The sequence below is a fragment of the Aquarana catesbeiana genome, linkage group LG01 (assembly GCF_042186555.1).
Source record: "Aquarana catesbeiana isolate 2022-GZ linkage group LG01, ASM4218655v1, whole genome shotgun sequence".
NCBI classification, from domain to species: Eukaryota; Metazoa; Chordata; class Amphibia; order Anura; family Ranidae; genus Aquarana; species Aquarana catesbeiana.
This window is the reverse complement of record NC_133324.1, coordinates 579,923,911-579,942,960: the sequence shown is the minus strand read 5'-3', so window position 1 is coordinate 579,942,960 and position 19,050 is coordinate 579,923,911. Positions and strand designations below refer to the sequence as shown.

The following is a 19,050-nucleotide window of genomic DNA, read 5'->3' as shown; positions in this document are numbered from 1 at the left end:
TGAGAAAAATTTGCCTCTTCTTTTTTTTTTTTTTTTTTTTTATGGAGGTTTTCTTTGAAACGTGCTTTTATCAAGGTTCCTGTTGCTTCATAGCCACTGAGGCCTACTTCTTCAGCTTCCGGTTTCTGTTGGCTCCTCAGCTTTGGGGGACCGTACCAGGACTACGCTGAAATAAATATACAGGACAGTCTGTAATGCTGCTCTGGTAGGGGTAGTCTATCTTCTCAGGGCACCAGTAGCTTTTGTGCACACAGTTGTGATGACTCTGTGGCTTGCTTTGGTCAGTGACCCTTCTGCCCCACAGCATTTCCCCAGCTTTCTAGGGAGTAGTTTTCAGCCACCTTGTCTAATTTCATGGGCAGAATCTTGGTTCTTTTCAAGGCCATAGATAACAGAAATCACAGACGAACCTCTTCAACCTCCCCTCCTGAGTTGGTCTCTGCCTTTGCTGCAGACACGCCGCTTAAAGCGCAGCTCCACCCAAAAGAGGCAGCTCTGCTTGTCTGCCTTCTCTCCCCCCCCACCCCCTTCGGCCACATTTGGCATTTCTCTGGGGGGGGAGAGGGGTGAACTCAGCCGGACATTCAGCCCCCCTCCTCCTTCTGAAAGTGCAGCATGCTTAGCCAATGCGCAGTATGGAACCTGCTGTGAACCAGCAAGCCTTCACTGGCAGTTACCTCTAGTGGAGATGGCGGTGGCACCTGATAGCCAATTGAAATATTAGCTCTGGTGATTCCTGGACAGGTAAGTGTCCTAATATTAAAAGTCAGCAGCTACAGTATTTGTTTCAGATTTTTTTTCTGCAGGAACCTAGAGCTCCTCTTAAAGCTGCCCCACTCTACCTGGTGAATCAGTTTGGTCTGAGACTTCATCCAAGCTTAAGCTTCTTAAGAATACCATTGCTACCCTTATTGACTTTGTACGCTCTAAAGTCTCCAGCATGGGTACCCTAACATTCCCCAAGTCTACGAAAACCTTTCCAGTCCACTTGGTCCTTTGTTCTCTACCACCTATAACTTTTACACGAATGGCTTGACAGATACATTTCACCAGATCTCCAAGATCAGCCTCTTCTCTGTCCATATGCTTAGAAAACTTTGGCTCGAATGCTGGTCAGCTGACCTGCCCTGTGAGGGAGAATGCCTGTTTGGTCACTCCTTGGATAAATACATCAAGGAGATTACAGGGGTAAGAGTACTCTCCTCCCTCAGAAAAAGAATGCCTGTATCTCTGCGGGTACACCTGCAGTCTGTCTGTAACACACTTTTCTCTGAAGATGTGGCCTTCCAAGTCTAGCTTAAAGTCCTCTACCCAATGAAGTGACGTGTATACTTTTCAGGGTGGTGGAGGGGGGGGTGTCTGTTGATTTTCTTGTCCCAAGAAATCTCTTCTGTTTGTGTCCAGAGGGCCATTTCCGGGGGCTACAAGATGGAGTTGCCTCTTTATGTGCAAAGATGGGCTATCAACATTATCTGCATTTTTGCTGCAGGCAATAAGCATCATCGATTTGTTGCACTTGCCTTTGCCCTAGCTCCTAACCCTGCTCCATTCCCATGCAATACACCCGTAGGTTACCTGGATCATCTTTTGCTAAGCATCTGTCCACTCTTGCCAGCCAATGTCCAGCGGACAGTGACCAATACAGGTTTGGTTGGATCCTCCACTTGCAGAAGTTAAAGTAATTGGGCCTGCCATTGCATACAGCCTTGTCCAGAATATTCCTATCCTGGGACAAACCTCTGTCCCTTCGCTCTCGTGCCTGGACCTTTCCGAGTCGATCCTCAATTCATGCAGGTATGTGGGTCTTTCAGTCTAGACCAGGGGTCGTCAACCAGCAGCCTGCCACCGCTAAATCTCTGGCCCGTCGGTGCTCATGATTAATTCATGGGCACCCGACCCACGGACAAGTGGTCTGTTTAATAATGTCTTCTGCAAAAGGATGTGTGTTTTTATAATAAATTTGCAGCTATATACCTCATTAGGAGCAGTGCTCAGGTGACTCGACGCCTCACTTCTTCCCACTTGACTGACGTAATTCTCGGCCCCGCCCACTGCAATTGTCAGACGAGGAGATGAGAGAGGCGGCGGGTCACATGAGTGCGGAGCAGCGCTCTTAAAGGGGTGTATAGCTGCAATTCCCCTGTCCACAGCCATCTCTGTTCCCCCCTCCTTGTCCACAGCCACCTCTGTACCCCCTTGTCCACAGCCACCTCTGTACCCCCTTGTCCACAGCCACCTCTGTACCCCCTTGTCCACAGCCACCTCTGTACCCCCTTGTCCACAGCCACCTCTGTACCCCCTTGTCCACAGCCACCTCTGTACCCCCTTGTCCACAGCCACCTCTGTACCCCCTTGTCCACAGCCACCTCTGTACCCCCTTGTCCACAGCCACCTCTGTACTGCCTTGTCCACAGCCACCTCTGTGCCCCCCCATGTCAACAGCCACCTCTGTGCCCCCCCATGTCAACAGCCACCTCTGTACACACCCTCCTCTGTACACACCTTGTCTACAGCCACCTCTGTACCCCCCCTGTCTACAGCCACCTCTGTACCCCCCCCCGTCTACAGCCACCTCTGTACCCCCCCCTGTTTACAGCCACCTCTGTACCCCCCTGTCTACAGCCACTTCTGTACCCCCCCGTCTACAGCCACTTCTGTACCCCCCGTCTACAGCCACTTCTGTACCCCCCGTCTACAGCCACTTCTGTACCCCCCGTCTACAGCCACTTCTGTACCCCCCGTCTACAGCCACTTCTGTACCCCCCGTCTACAGCCACTTCTGTACCCCCCGTCTACAGCCACTTCTGTACCCCCCGTCTACAGCCACTTCTGTACCCCCCGTCTACAGCCACTTCTGTACCCCCCCGTCTACAGCCACCTCTGTACCCCCCTGTCCACAGCCACCTCTGTACCCCCCTGTCCACAGCCACCTCTGTACCCCCCTGTCCACAGCCACCTCTGTACCCCCCTGTCCACAGCCACCTCTGTACCCCCTGTCCACAGCCACCTCTGTACCCCCTGTCCACCAGCCACCTCTGTACTCTCCCCCGACCACCCCCCCATCCACAGCAACCTCTGAATCCCCCCCGTCCACAGCCACCTCTGTACCCCCCCGTCCACAGCCACCTCTGTACTCCCCCGTCCACAGCCACCTCTGTACTCCCCCGTCCACAGCCACCTCTGTACTCCCCCGTCCACAGCCACCTCTGTATCCCCCCCCGTCCACAGCCACCACTGTATCCCCCCTGTCCACAGCCACCACAGTATCCCCCCTGTCCACAGCCACCACTGTATCCCCCCTGTCCACAGCCACCACAGTATCCCCCCTGTCCACAGCCACCACTGTATCCCCCCTGTCCACAGCCACCACTGTATCCCCCCCCCCTGTCCACAGCCACCACTGTATCCCCCCCCCTGTCCACAGCCACCACTGTATCCCCCCCCCTGTCCACAGCCACCACAGTATCCCCCCTGTCCACAGCCACCACAGTATCCCCCCTGTCCACAGCCACCACAGTATCCCCCCTGTCCACAGCCACCACAGTATCCCCCCTGTCCACAGCCACCACAGTATCCCCCCTGTCCACAGCCACCACTGTATCCCCCCTGTCCACAGCCACCACTGTATCCCCCCTGTCCACAGCCACCACTGTATCCCCCCTGTCCACAGCCACCACTGTATCCCCCCCGTCCACAGCCACCACTGTATCCCCCCCGTCCACAGCCACCACTGTATCCCCCCCCGTCCACAGCCACCACTGTATCCCCCCCCGTCCACAGCCACCACTGTATCTCCCCCGTCCACAGCCACCACTGTATCCCCCCCCCGTCCACAGCCACCACTGTATCCCCCCCCGTCCACAGCCACCACTGTACCCCCCCGTCCACAGCCACCACTGTACCCCCCCTGTCCACAGCCACCACTGTACCCCCCCTGTCCACAGCCACCACTGTACCCCCCTGTCCACAGCCACCACTGTACCCCCCCCTGTCCACAGCCACCACTGTACCCCCCCTGTCCACAGCCACCACTGTACCCCCCCTGTCCACAGCCACCACTGTATCCCCTCCTGTCCACAGCCACCACTGTATCCCCTCCTGTCCACAGCCACCACTGTATCCTCCCCTGTCCACAGCCACCACTGTATCCCCTCCTGTCCACAGCCACCTGTGTATCCCCCCTGTCCACAGCCATCTCTGTATCCCTCTTGCCCACAGCCACCACTGCACCCCCCCCCCCCTTTGTCCACAGCAACCTCTGTATCCCCCCTGTCCACAGCAACCTCTATATCCCCCCTGTCCACAGCCACCACAGTATCCCCCCTGTCCACAGCCACCACTGTATCCCCCCTGTCCACAGCCACCACTGTACCCCCCCTGTCCACAGCCACCACTGTACCCCCCCTGTCCACAGCCACCACTGTACCCCCCCTGTCCACAGCCACCACTGTATCCCCTCCTGTCCACAGCCACCACTGTATCCTCCCCCGTCCACAGCCACCACTGTACCCCCCCGTCCACAGCCACCACTGTATCCCCTCCTGTCCACAGCCACCTGTGTATCCCCCCTGTCCACAGCCATCTCTGTATCCCTCTTGCCCACAGCCACCACTGCACCCCCCCTTTGTCCACAGCAACCTCTGTATCCCCCCTGTCCACAGCAACCTCTATATCCCCCCTGTCCACAGCCACCACAGTATCCCCCCTGTCCACAGCCACCACTGTATCCCCCCTGTCCACAGCCACCACTGTATCCCCCCTGTCCACAGCCACCACTGTATCCCCCCCCGTCCACAGCCACCACTGTATCCCCCCTGTCCACAGCCACCACAGTATCCCCCCTGTCCACAGCCACCACAGTATCCCCCCTGCCCACAGCCACCACAGTATCCCCCCTGCCCACAGCCACCACAGTATCCCCCCTGTCCACAGCCACCACATTATCCCCCCTGTCCACAGCCACCACAGTATCCCCCCTGTCCACAGCCACCACAGTATCCCCCCTGTCCACAGCCACCACAGTATCCCCCCTGTCCACAGCCACCACAGTATCCCCCCTGTCCACAGCCACCACAGTATCCCCCCTGTCCACAGCCACCACAGTATCCCCCCTGTCCACAGCCACCACAGTATCCCCCCTGTCCACAGCCACCACAGTATCCCCCCTGTCCACAGCCACCACAGTATCCCCCCTGTCCACAGCCACCACAGTATCCCCCCCCGTCCACAGCCACCACAGTATCCCCCCCGTCCACAGCCACCACTGTATCCCCCCCGTCCACAGCCACCACTGTATCCCCCCGTCCACAGCCACCACTGTATCCCCCCCCGTCCACAGCCACCACTGTATCCCCCCCCGTCCACAGCCACCACTGTACCCCCCCGTCCACAGCCACCACTGTACCCCCCCTGTCCACAGCCACCACTGTATCCCCTCCTGTCCACAGCCACCACTGTATCCTCCCCTGTCCACAGCCACCACTGTACCCCCCCTGTCCACAGCCACCACTGTATCCCCTCCTGTCCACAGCCACCTGTGTATCCCCCCTGTCCACAGCCATCTCTGTATCCCTCTTGCCCACAGCCACCACTGCACCCCCCCCCCTTTGTCCACAGCAACCTCTGTATCCCCCCCTGTCCACAGCAACCTCTGTATCCCCCCCTGTCCACAGCAACCTCTGTATCCCCCCCTGTCCACAGCCACCTCTGTATCCCCCCCTGTCCACAGCCACCTCTGTATCCCCCCCTGCCCACAGCTACCTCTGTACCCCCCCCCTGTCCACAGCCACCACTGTATCCCCCCCCTGTCCACAGCCACCACTGTATCCCCCCCCTGTCCACAGCCACCACTGTATCCCCCCCTGTCCACAGCCACCACTGTATCCCCCCCCTGTCCACAGCCACCACTGTAACCCCCTTCTACACAGCCACCACTGTAGGCCCCCCCTGTCCACAGCCACCTCTGTATCCCCCCGCCTTTTTTTTTTTTTTTTTTTTTTTTTTTTTTGTTCTCCGATTACAAATTTATTCAAAGCCCCCAAACAGACAAGTTGCACTTACAAGATAAAACTGAGGAAGGCCTGTGATTGACCGATACGCGTCTAGAAGGGAAGTTCTGATAGTGACGTCCAGCCAGGCACTGTGCATGTGGACAGGACGGTGCTACTCTGGAGGTTTAGTATCCCCCCCCACCTTGTCCACAGCCATCTCTGTACCCCCGTCTACAGCCACTTCTGTGTCCCCCCCTGCCCACAGCCACCACTGCACCCCCCCATATCACCCCTCCGTCCACAGCCACCTCTGTATCCCACCACGTCCATAGCCACCTCAGTATTCCCCCCTCCCCCTGTCCACAGCCACCTCTGTATCCCCCCATCCACAGGCACCATGGTATCCCCCCCCCTGTCCACAGCCACCTCTGTACTCCCCCCTGTCCACAGCTACCTCTGTATCCACCCCTGTCCACAGCCACCTCTGTATCCACCCCTGTCCACAGCCACCTCTGTATCCCCCCCTTGTCCCCAGTCACATCTGTATCCCCCCTTGTCCCCAGTCACATCTGTATCCCCCCTTGTCCCCAGTCACATGTGTATCCCCCCTTGTCCCCAGTCACATGTGTATCCCCCCTTGTCCCCGGTCACATCTGTAACCCCCCCCTTGTCCCCAGTCACATCTGTAACCCCCCCCTTGTCCCCAGTCACATCTATATCCCCCCCCTTGTCCCCAGTCACATCTATATCCCCCCCCCTGTCCCCAGTCACATCTATATCCCCCCCCCTTGTCCCCAGTCACATCTGTATCCCCCCCCTTGTCCCAAGTCACATCTGTAACCCCCTCTCCAATCTACAGCCACCTCTGTACCCCTCCGTTTACAGCCACCTGTGTATCCCCCCTGTCCACAGCCATCTCTGTATCCCTCTTGCCCACAGCCACCACTGCACCCCCCCCCCTTTGTCCACAGCAACCTCTGTATCCCCCCCGTCCACAGCAACCTCTGTATCCCCCCCTGTCCACAGCAACCTCTGTATCCCCCCCTGTCCACAGCCACCTCTGTATCCCCCCCCTGCCCACAGCTACCTCTGTACCCCCCCTTCCCCCGTCTACAGCCACCTCTGTATCCCCCCTGCCCACAGTCACCACTGCACCCCTCCTTTTTCCACAGCCACCTCTGTATCCTCCCCTGTCCACAGCCACCACTGTGTACCCCCCCTCCAGCGCTGTATCCCCCCCCCCCCCCCAATCCACAATCACATGTCAGTATTCTTCCAAAGGCCTTTAGCCTCCCATTCGCTGGTACGCCATTAAATCACCTATGTGTCCTTGGGACTTAAATTTGCTGCTATCTGTGTTACAGAAACAACCAATTGTGATAATAAAAAACTTGAATGAGAAACAACCAATTGAGCCTATCAAGGAAATTCCATTAGTCTTGCTGTCACGCAATCTAGCTTTACTGATGGCCATCATCTTGGCTGGAAGGGTGTCGGAATTGGCGGCCCTTTCATGTAGGGAACCATACCTAATTCTTCACTACAACAAGGTGGTGTTGCGTCCTATTCCATCTTGCCAAATGCATCTTGCCAAATGCGGTGTCGGCCTTTCATTTAAATCAGGACATTGTTTTGCCTTCTTTTTCTCCCTGCCTCATTCGGTGGAAGAGAGACTGTATTCCTTGGAAGTCATCTGGGCAGTCAGAGTTTTTTGTTCTAGATCTGCGAAGATCCGAGGATCAGACTCCTTTTTTGTTTTACCAGAAGGACCCAAGAAAAGGGGTGGCAGCTTCCATTGCCAATTGGGTCTGCCAGTTGGTCATTCAGGCCTATGGTCTGAAAGGTAAGGCTCCTCCTTTTAGGGTGAGAGCTCATTCTACCAGGGGTATAGGAACCTCTTGGCCTTTTCTCCATCAGGTATCTGTGGCTACGATTTGTAAGGCTGCTACCTGGTCTTCAGTGCAGTGAAAATAGGATTTTTTTTTTTTTTTATCATACTTACCTGTAAAATCCTTTTCTTTGACTACATCACGGAACACAGAGGTCCTTCCCCTCTTTTGAGGATTCAGTGCTTGCTACAAAACTGAAGTACTTCCTGTATGGGATATACAGGAGATCACTTCCTGTCTAAAGACCTTTGGTCTACCAGTGTCCATTCACCTGGAGATGAAGTATAACCCAGTAGGTAATGAATATTAGCCTAACTCTGTGTCCCGTGAGGTTGTATTCCAAGAAAAGGATTTTACAGGTAAGTATTATGAAAAAAAGTCCTTTTTTTTAGTTTTGGATAGAGCTGACAGCCATTAGAACACCTGCCAGGTTTTAATTGAAGAGCTTTGACCTTTCTATGTGTGCTGTTTACCATTATCACTGTAATTGATAGATAATTCCAAATTTTGGGTTGTTTCCAGAACAATTATAGAGGCGCTTCGTGGGCTTTTCAGCATCAGGCATCTTTTTCTCAGATTTACGCTTTACCAGGCGGATGATCACGCCTTCTCTGATATTAGTTTTGGGTGTAAGGTATTACAAAATGCCCGCTTCTTGACTGTTTGTTACTTGGACCTGGATTTGTTGTTGTTTGCAGTGTTGCTCACCCCCCAGTTGGACTGCTTTTGGATCCCCGTGGTTAAAGACTAAAGATCATGTTTCCTGTAAAACTAAGAAAGTAGGATCCCCAGTAAAATCAATACAGGACACAGGTTCCTCTGTTCTTTATGATCTCCTTATTGCTTGCTACAGAACTTGGGCTGGCTGGGAGAAGGTGGGATTATATTGGTGAGGGCAGTTTTTTGCCAGTGTTAATCACCTAAAAGTAGCTGCAAATACCCACAGGTATTGACTAAAAATCCTGTGTCCTGTAATGTACTCCAATCCAAGAAAGGGATTTTTCTGGTTAGGGTAAAAATACTTTTTTTTTCAACTAATTTACAACATATAAGCAAGTATTTGTTTTCCAAAATGATATACTTTGTGTAAAGTTTAAAAGGACAACATTGTCACAAACTGGACAATACGTTTTCTGTGTATATTTCAGGAAAGGCTTCTGCTGACTCAAAGGAGCCTTCAGAATCACAAAAGAATAAGGAAGAAATCTTTGAACTGAAAGAAAGCGGACCACTAGATCAGAATGAGGAGAAAACCTTGAACGAAAGTGATGAAAAATCTTCAAAGACCTTCAATACTTGGAAAAGAACAAAAAAACCAAAACGTGTTGAAAGCGAGGAAACGACAGGACCATCAAAAGCAAAAAGACCTAAAAACTACAACAATCGTAAAAAAACACAAACCGCTCCCAGAAAAAGAAATAAGTCAACCAAACTCCAGAAACAACTGGAACAAGAGACACAGGATGTTGACACAAATGGTCCTCAGGAAAATGAATTGAATGTGCCTGATTTGTCAAACGAAGCTGATAGCTTCTCGAGGGCACCAATACCTGAAAGGCTAACAATGAGTGAACCACAGTATCCATCTCCACGGAAGCATAAACCCGTTTTAGATGAGTCTTCCAAGAAATCTCCAGCTTCTGGAAGTGGCATTCAACATGAATATTTGAAGAATTGGAAGCACACAAAAGAGAGAGAGCCACGTCCACATGATAGGTATTTTTTTCTTTGTGACCCTTTTAACCAGTTTTGCTTTAGAGCCATTTCATTTGTTGTTATAAGCATATTATTTGGTCATTCAATTTTATTACTTGGTAATAATGTTTTATTGTGGTGGTATTGAGACACTTACATTCCCCATGCAAGGGATCCTTCAACTCTTAAGAGTTGAACCCCAAAAGAAAATAATTATATTGCAGCTTACCAATTCTTAATTTTGATGGCTGCATTAGTTATCTTTTTAGACTTTCTTATATTTTAACCTGGTGATCCTGTCAGTAAGTCTGTTGTTTTTGTAGCAGATAGAGGGTTGAGATAAACCATTTAACACTGACAGGGGTGCTTACCATGGTCAGCTTTAATTTAATGTAAAAAGGAAAAAAAATGTTGCTGTAACTGCTTATAAAGTGTTAGAAGTTGACTTCAATTTGTTAGTACTTAAATCTGCTAGTCCATTTAATTGCTGTCCAAAGGTGTCTCTTTGCGCCTTCAGAGTAGGGTGGCTTTAATACAGGAGGTGTGTTACTGGCCAGATTACCAAGTGAAAACGGGGGGGGGGAGCCAAAGAAAACTGATGCAGTCACCACATCTAATGATTGCTAAGTTGCAATATACCGTATTTATCGGCATATAACACACACTTTTTTCCCCTGAAAATCAGGGGGAAAATCGTGGGTGCGTGTTAGGCCGATCCCCGTCACTTTTTGTTCGGATCGGAGCGATCACGGCTTTTGCCGCGATCGCCGCCGATATACACAGCCGTGTGTAAATTCAAATATGGCGCCGAGACTGCAGTGACTCGGCGGAGCGGAGATACACATACCCGAGAGTCCTCGGCTTTTCTCGGCGCCGCTCACAGTCCTGCCCAGTCCCGCCATTGGACCTGTGTTATGTCCATCATAGGGCGGGACTGGGCGTGACTGTGAGTGGCGCCGAAAAAAGCCGAGGACTCTTGGGTATGTGTATCTCCGCTCCGCCGAGTCACTGCAGTCTCGGCGCCATATTTGAATTTACACACGGCTGTGTATGTCGGCAGGGATCGCAGCGAGCACTGGGGCAAGGCTGCACTGACATGGCTGCACTGGGGCAAAGCTGCACTGAAAAGGCTGCAATGGACACTGGGGCAAGGCTGCACATGGACACCGATAACGCTGCATTGATGGGCATTTTAATGTAAGTTTTTCTTCCTTAAACTTCCCTCCTAAAAGTTTTTTTCCTTAAAATTCCCTCCTAAACTTGGGGTGCGTGTTATATGCCGATAAATACGGTATTAATTTTTTTTGTTTTGGGTTTAATACCACTTTAAACTTGCCTCACCTGTGCTCCCTCACAGCTTTTAGCTCCTCCACAGCCAGTGAGAATAGCCAGCACTTAAAGCGGTTGTAAAGGCTATTATTTTAAAATAAAATAATAAACTTTTTATATTTACCTGCTCTGTGCGGTGGTATTGCACAGAGTGCTCCCTTAGCTCCTCTTCTGGAGTTACCTGCCTGCACTATCCACTCTTCTCGTGCATGTGCCCCCATAGCAAGCCGTGTGCTATGGGAGCACATGTGCAGCGTGCTCCTGAGCTGGGTTGTGTGCGTCCATAAATACACACAGCGTAGCTCGGCCCCACTCGGTGCTCCCTTCTCACAGGATTGGACTGACAGCAGCAGGAGCCAATGGCTTCCACTGCTGCCTGAGTCTCCTGTGAGATTAGGAAGAGGGGAGAGAAGAGACGCAGCCGGGCACAGTACCTGGAGGAGGGGAGGGGCACAAGTGGTGTAAAACATTTTTAACCTAATGCAGGGAAAGCATTAGGGTAAAAAAAAAAAAAAAAAAAAAAAATTTTAACTTTTAGAATCACTTTTTTTTTATCCTATTCCTGCCTAGACCAATTTTCATCTTTCAGCGCTGTCACACTTTGAATGACAATTGCGCGGTCATGCAACACTGTACCCATATGAAATTTGTATAATTTTTTTAGTTTTTGTTTTATTTTTTTGTTAAATAAGTGAAAAAGGCCCAAAAATTTTAAGAAAAAAAATGTGTTTTTTTTTGTCTCTGTTGTAAAATTTAGCAAATAATCTTTCTTCATAAATTTAGGCCAAAATTTATTCTGCTACCTTTCTTTGGTGAAAATAACCCAAATCTAGTGTATATTATTTAGTCTTTCGGACCGTTATATAGAGTACATAAACTATGGTATATACACTATATTGTCAAAAATATTGGGACACCAGCGTTTACATGCACATGAACTTTAATGGCATCCGAGTCTTAGTCCGTAGGGTTTAATATTGAGTTGGCCCACCCTTTGCAGCTATAACAGCTTCAACTCTTATGGGAAGGCTGGCCACAACAACGAATTAACCCTCGCAGTGTATGTAGGGCAAAGCACGGTCTTTACAATTTTTAGAGCTGACTGGACTTTAAGCTAGATAATACCAGTATGTTAAAGCACATGCCAGCTAAGTTAGCTCTGTCTTAAGATCAGTTGGTTGGAATTATATTGAGATAATCAGTTTAACCACTTCCATACCACAGGCCATCATATGACGTCCATGGCTTTCAGTGGAGATATCTGAATGATACCTGCAGCTACAGGCATCATCCAGATATGTTTTTTTAGAGCTGGCGATTCTTAGCACAATAAGAATGATCATAGCAGCTGTTTGATCATTCTTAGCGGTGACAGGAGGGGATGTCCCAGGTGGTCCTCGGGGCTCTCCTGTGCGACCAGGGACCTGGAGAACGAATCGGCCGGCACCGGAAGAGATTCATAGAGATTTCCGAGGGACAGATGGTCCCTGGCAATCTCTATGAAGTATTGCCTCCGTCCCTGCGAGCTCGCATGCAGAAGCGAACGCATACGTAAGTCGCGCCCGCATATGTAAACGACGTCCAAACCACACATGTGAGGTATCACCGCAAATGTTAGAGCGAGAGCAATAATTCTAGCACTAGATCTCCTCTGTAACTCTAAACATGTAACCTGTAAAATATTTAAACCATCGCCTATGGAGATTTTGAAGTACTGAAGTTTGGCACCATACAACGAGTGTGCGCAACTTTAAAGCGTCACATCATCATTTACTCGGCGTAACATCATCTGTCACATTATACAAAAAAAACGGGCTAACTTTTTTTTTTTTTTTTTAATTTGTGAAAATGTTTTTTTTCCCCAATAAATCGTGCTTGAAATATTGCCACGCAAATACCGTGTGGCATAAAAAGTTCCAATGGCCGCCATTTTATTCTCTAGGGTGTCTGCTAAAAAAACATATATAATGTTTGGTGGTTCTGAGTAGAGGTCAACCAATATATCGGCCGGACGATATTTGGTGTTTTTTTCTTAATCGGCATCGGCCGATTGTGCTGATAAAAAAGGCCGACTTCTGAAGTCAATACAAGTTGCCTGTATTCTTCTGTGAAGCACTTCTCTCCACTCTCTGGGCAGCCTGCCAAATCTGATAAAAAGAACCTGAATTGATACAATGTTTACACTTATGAAGGAACTGAGCTCCCTGTGTAGAAGTTCTCAGTTTAACCATTTAAAGACTAAATCTTTTCTGAGAGCCCTTGCACACTGGGGCGGTTTACAGGCGCTATTGCGCTAATAATAGCGCCTGCAAACCGCCCCGAAAGTGCCGCTGCATGTATTCCTGTGTGAAAGCCCCGAGGGCTTGCACACTGGAGCGATGCGCTGGCAGGACGGTAATAAAAGTCCTGCTAGCAGCATCTTCGGAGCGGTGAAGGAGCGGTGTGTATACCGCTCCTTTACCGCTCCTGCCCATTGAAATCAATGGGACGGCGCGGCTATACCGCCGGCAATGCGCCTCTGCAGAGGCGCTTTGCGGTGGTTTTTAACCCTTTCTCGGCCGCTAGCGGGGGGTAAAACCGCCCCGCTAGCGGCCGCATACCGACGGTAAAACGCCGCTATTAATAGCGGCGTTTTACCGCCGACCCCGCCCCAGTGTGCAAGGGCTCTGACACTCATTGCTTACAAGTAAAAATCCTGTATTTTCTGCTAGAAAATCACTTAGAACCCCCAAACATTATATATTTTTTTTTTTTTTGCAGAGACCCTAGGGAATAAAATAGCGGTTGTTGCAATATTTTATGTGACACGGTATTTGCGCAGCGGTCTTTCAAACGCAATTTAAAAAAAAAAAAAAAATACACTAATAAATTAAAAAAACTAAGCAGTAAAGTTAGCCCATTTTTTTTCGTCCAAAAGTTTTGATTACCTGTTTTTGTGTATTTATTTAAGATATAGTTTTTTTTTATATTTTTTTTTCTTTATCTAAATTCTACATACAAGTGAACTGATTGGAGGTTTGTTTTGTTTAATAAATGTTTAAATGTAAAAAATTTTCTGTATCACTTAAGGCTGCTTTCACACTGGAGCGGGCATGCATTGACGGTAAAACCCTGCTAGTTTTAGCGGCGCTTTACCGTCATTTTAGCGGCTCTATTCGGCTGCTAGCGGGGAGCTTATAACCCAGCTAGCAGCCAAGGAAGGGGTTAAATGCGCCCCTGAAACGCTGCTGCCGAAACGCTTTGCAGGCGCTTTGGCAGCGGCTGCGCATTCATTTCAATGGGCAGGAGTGGTGGTATACACTGCTCCAAAGATGCCGCTTGCAGGACTTTTTTTTAACATCCTGCCAGCCCATCGCCTCAGTGTGAAAGCACTCGGGCTTTCACACTGAGACTGCAGGGGAGCCGTTTTACAGGCGCTATCTTTAGCCCAAAAGCGCCTGAAAAATGCCCCAGTGTGAAAGGGGTCTAACTGTTAAATTTTATGAGATGAAGGGAAAAAAAAATCGGCCTAATATATCGGCCCCAAAAAATCGGCATAACATATCGGCCCCAAAAAATCGGCATAACATATCGGCCACCGCGATTTCTAAATATCGGCATCAGCCAGAGAAAAACCCATATCGGTCGACCTCTAGTTCTGAGTAATTTTCTAGCAAAAAATGATGACTTTTACATGTAGGAGAGAAGTGTCAGAATTTGTGCAGTATGGAAGTGGTTAAAAAATGACGGATACAGCTGTATGCAATATTTGTTAGATCAGCTCACTTTCAAAGCAGGGAAATTCAGATGTTGAGTTATAATTCCAAAGTTAATTTGTTTACCTCAATGTATTAAGAGTTTGTGTTTTAAAAGTACAATAATCCAAAAAAGACAGACAGCCAGGCAACTAGAATTTCCCCTATTCATTGAGAAAGACAGTTTGAATGAAGATCAGTTCATCAGTGGTATATGTTGCCCATTTCCAGAAGTAGGACGCTAGGTGCAAAAATACTAAACCAGCTTAACCTCACAACGTCTCTCTTTCACTTAATATAAGGACCTGTTAGTCTTCCAAAACAACTTCAGGAGCTGAAGAAAATTTCTTCTATCAAGTAACTTACTAGTAGATTATTCGATTTTGATCCCTGCAGTCTCCCCAGTCTAGCTGTAGTTTACAACTGAGACTTTTCAATGGGATAATGGTTTTGCACTTATGCATATGACAGACAGGTTGCATTTGGTCTTGCTTGTCACCGTGTTTCCTATGTAGGCTCCAGGGCCCTGGATTTCTAAATCCTTGAGGCTATTTTTGCTGTCTGGTCCTTAATATCTATACTGTTGGCTCCACCTTCCTATGCAGAGCGCCAGTGTATTTCTTTTTTTGTTTATTTACTCTGCTGCCTGGTAACTAGTTGCAGTGATTGACCCTCTGTCTGCACAGCCACATCTCACACTCTCTTCCTCTTTCCTCTACAACCGTCGCTGCGTTTTTTTTTGTGGTCATACTGTGTGTAGGCATGGACATTTTTTTTTTTTCCTTTGCTGCACAATCCTTCAAATATTGCTTGGGCCTTGGAACCAGTGGCTTTAGACTCAGTGATGCAGTAAGTGTCCTAATAATAAAAGTCAGCAGCTACACAGTATTTGTAGCTGCTGACTTTTATTTTTTTCTAAAGGAGCCAGGAGCTTTGCTCTAAGTAGAAGCAAGGTGCTAAAATATTTACAAACTACTTGGTTTGATGACCATCCTAATAAGGTGTTTGCACTGCCAGAATGTATTTCTGTCTATCCCTTTTTTGTCAGAGCAATCACTGTTTTCCAAGATTTGCCATGAGACACAGGACCATTACCAATTTGTGCTAATTCCCTTCAGCCTTGCCACTGCTAAGTATTCACAGTGGTCTTGGCTCCTGTTCTTGCTTTGAGGATACAGTCGGACAACACCACGGAAATGGTATATGTGAATCAGCAAGGAGGGATGAAGAGTGCGACAGCAGAGGTGTGTTCCTGTTCTATCTGTAGTTTTCATTCTGGGTGTGGACAGTTGGCAGCTGGTTTATCTCAGGCCTTAAAGAGGAACTGCAGTCTGCTTACATAATCTGTAATAAAAACATCTTTGCCATTATGAAGCTTCCCTCCAACCACTTTGCATATTATTTTATATATACTGTGATTCTGTAAATATTTTGTAAATATGCTTTAGAAATCTCCCTCCACTGAGTCTGGCTGCAACCATTTTAACTGTGGGCAGCTGAAGCTGCTGCCTGTTCTCTTCCTGGATTTACACAAACACACAGAGGCACACCTCCAGCTCTGCAGCTGTCATTCTGGCTGGTATACTCCAGGTGAGGAACTCCAGATGTGGAAGCCTTAGTGAAGCTGTGGGGTGATATTGTTCTGATCTACATGTATCCTCCTGTATGCCTTCTACCCAAACTTCTTTGCAGGAGTTGGAAAGAATTCCAGTGTTTTTTTTTTTTTTTTTGTAGCTCTAGATTTGGTCTTGAAGGGCTTGCTACATACAAGCTAGCGGACATGGCATTGCGCCTTCCTAATCCAGATCACTTGTCTCAAGTCTTCCATTCTATTTCCCAGTCGCTGGCTTTAAGAGGTATGGCTGTTGAAGCCCAGGTGCTGAGTGACAGGGGGTCTGTCTGAGACTGTAACTTTTACGATGTCGCAGGATCCTGAATTGTATTTGTGCAAGATCTACCAATAAATTTAGAAATCATGCTTCTGATGGGGGCTGTGTGATTTTCTTTGTGAAGTAAGGGCTCTTCTTTTAGTTTTTTTATTGCGTTTCCTGCCTATCTTGGGTACTGCTTTTTGATGTCCCACTTGTTCTGACTGATGTTAATGCAAACCTGCATCTCTCAATGAATGCAAGAGAAAATAGATTATATTATGTTGTACAGTATAGGACACAGGCTAGGAAGTACTAGATCATGGTTATATGCCACTACCTTCAGGTGAAAGGACACTTGCAAAAGCTTTGCTGGAAACGCCCCCAGTGTCCTTAGGTGATGGACATCTACTATAAAGAAGTTTTCTAAGGCCCCTTTCACACTGGGGCGGTAGGGGGCGTCGGCAGTAAAACAGCGCTATTTTTAGCGCTGTTTTACCGCAGTATTCGGCCGCTATCGGTGCGGTTTTAACCCCCCGCTGGCAGCCGAAAAAGGGTTAAAACCCCTCGTATAGCGCGGCTATAGCCGTGGTATTACCGCGGTGTAGCCGCGCTGTCCCATTGATTTCAATGGGCAGGAGCGGTTTAGGAGCGGTGAATACACCGCTCCTTCACCGCTCCAAAGATGCGGCTGACAGGAGATTTTTTCTTCTCCTGCCAGCGCACCGCTTCAGTGTGAAAGCCCTCGGGCTTTCACACTGAACAAACAGCGGAGGCTGTTTAGGGGCGGTTTGCAGGCGCTAATTTTAGCGCAATAACGCCTGCAAACCGCCCCAGTGTGAAAGGGGCCTAAGCCATTCTTTATTTTTCTTCCCTACTTTGACTGACAATCTTATCCAGCTGCTTTTTGCTGGCTGTCTGCTGTTATAGAGACAGTCACAGGACAAGCTAAAGCATTATGCCATATGCTTACTACAGTAAGCTCACTTGTTGACATGGCGTGTACTAGGCTTTGCCTGAGGGACACCAGAATCTCCTCAGCCTAAACAAGCTCCTGTGGTCACTAAATGGCTGGTGAAGTCTAGAAAGACTTTAGCTTTGCACACACAAATTAATTGTGCTCCCATGGAAAAGGAATTTATGAAAAAAATGGTCTGTACAGGTAGTGTGTCCTGCCATATCGGTTCTCAATGAGCACGGTGTGTATTGAGAATGTTCCCTCCTTTAAGGATTCTGTTGATAGATCATTTGAAACTCTATTGGAGACAACTTTTGCTTTTGCTGGTCCTACTTTACAACCGGCCATTTGCTGAAACAATTGCAGCTCATTCCTTGGCACTACTATTTTGTATTAATGTCTAAAGTGATGTCTATTGACACATTTCCTGGACCTCTTGGACAACCTGTCATTTTTCAGAAGCTACAAAATCCAATTTCTATCCCTGCCTCCTCCGCAATTCCTACCTTCCAATCTGCCCGCTTCAACTTAAAGACATGCCGAGTTTTGGGCCTCCCTGAATCAACTTTAGGCACAAGAAGTGCTAATCTCAGTTCCAGTAGAAGAAAGGTTAAATTTTTTATCAAACCTATTCATAGTCCCAAAATCTATTGGAGGCATTTGCCCCACGTTGGGCCTGAAATTTCTAAACACATCCTCATGTCCCCAAATTTTACATGGAGCTAACAACATATGTCATCACTTTTTAGATGAGGGAAGTTTCTGGCATTGGTGGAAATTATCTTTCCATTCCTATCTTCCCGGCACGCCAACACACCAAATCTTTCAATTTGTCTCCCTGCATTTCGGGCTCTCCTGTATACCAAGAATCTTCACAAAAGTGCTTGCTTCACTCCTGGCCCTGCTAAGAACTTAGAGCATCCATGTCACGGGATACCTGGATGACTTTCTACTGAAAGATTCTTCAGCTATGGTCCTATCTTCCAAAATCCAGAAGACAATCCAGTTCTTTTTAAATGTTTGGATGGCTGATCAACTTCCAGAAGTCTGCTCCCCAGCCTTCCTATCACCTGGAGTATTTGAGACTGGTCCTGAATAAAGCCCGGGTCAAAATTTTCCTTCCACAGGAAAAGGTTGCTTCTAATTGTAGGTCTCTAAGATCAACCAGGCTTCCATTTGCATGGTTGTCGTCGAGGGGGTTCTTTTTGCGAAGTTCAACTCAAGGCCATTGCAGCTCAACTTTCTCACAATGTGGGACAAGCAGTTCCTTTCTCTGGATCGCCCACTACTGCTATCCAGCCTAGCGAAAGTCCCCCTGGTATGGTGGATTTCCAGCTCAGACCTAGAAAATTTGTTTCTTCCCCATGCAGGATATCTTGGTGGGGTATCTCATTTGGGTTGTTTGGGCCAGTTGCCAGTTATGTTTTTAATATATTGTACTGTAAAAAAGTCTTAGGCAGGTGTGAAAAATGCTGTAAACAACGCTTTCAGAAATAGAAGTGTTAATAGTTTATTTTTATCAATTAACAAAATGGAAAGTAAATGAACAGAAGAGAAATCCAAATCATTCAATATTCTGCTGTGACC

General features: G+C 48.5%; 1 protein-coding gene across 3 annotated transcripts in view; it reads left to right on the top strand.

Annotated features, from left to right (window-relative positions):
• The window catches only part of CENPC (centromere protein C), a 299,799-nt gene that overhangs the window by 247,519 nt on the left and 33,230 nt on the right, over positions 1-19,050 (top strand). For all 3 annotated transcript variants that reach the window (XM_073597780.1, XM_073597787.1, XM_073597774.1), the window contains exon 24: positions 9,028-9,595. In XM_073597780.1, coding sequence (XP_073453881.1) covers positions 9,028-9,595 — 568 coding nt within the window. The remainder of the gene's footprint in view (positions 1-9,027; positions 9,596-19,050) is intronic.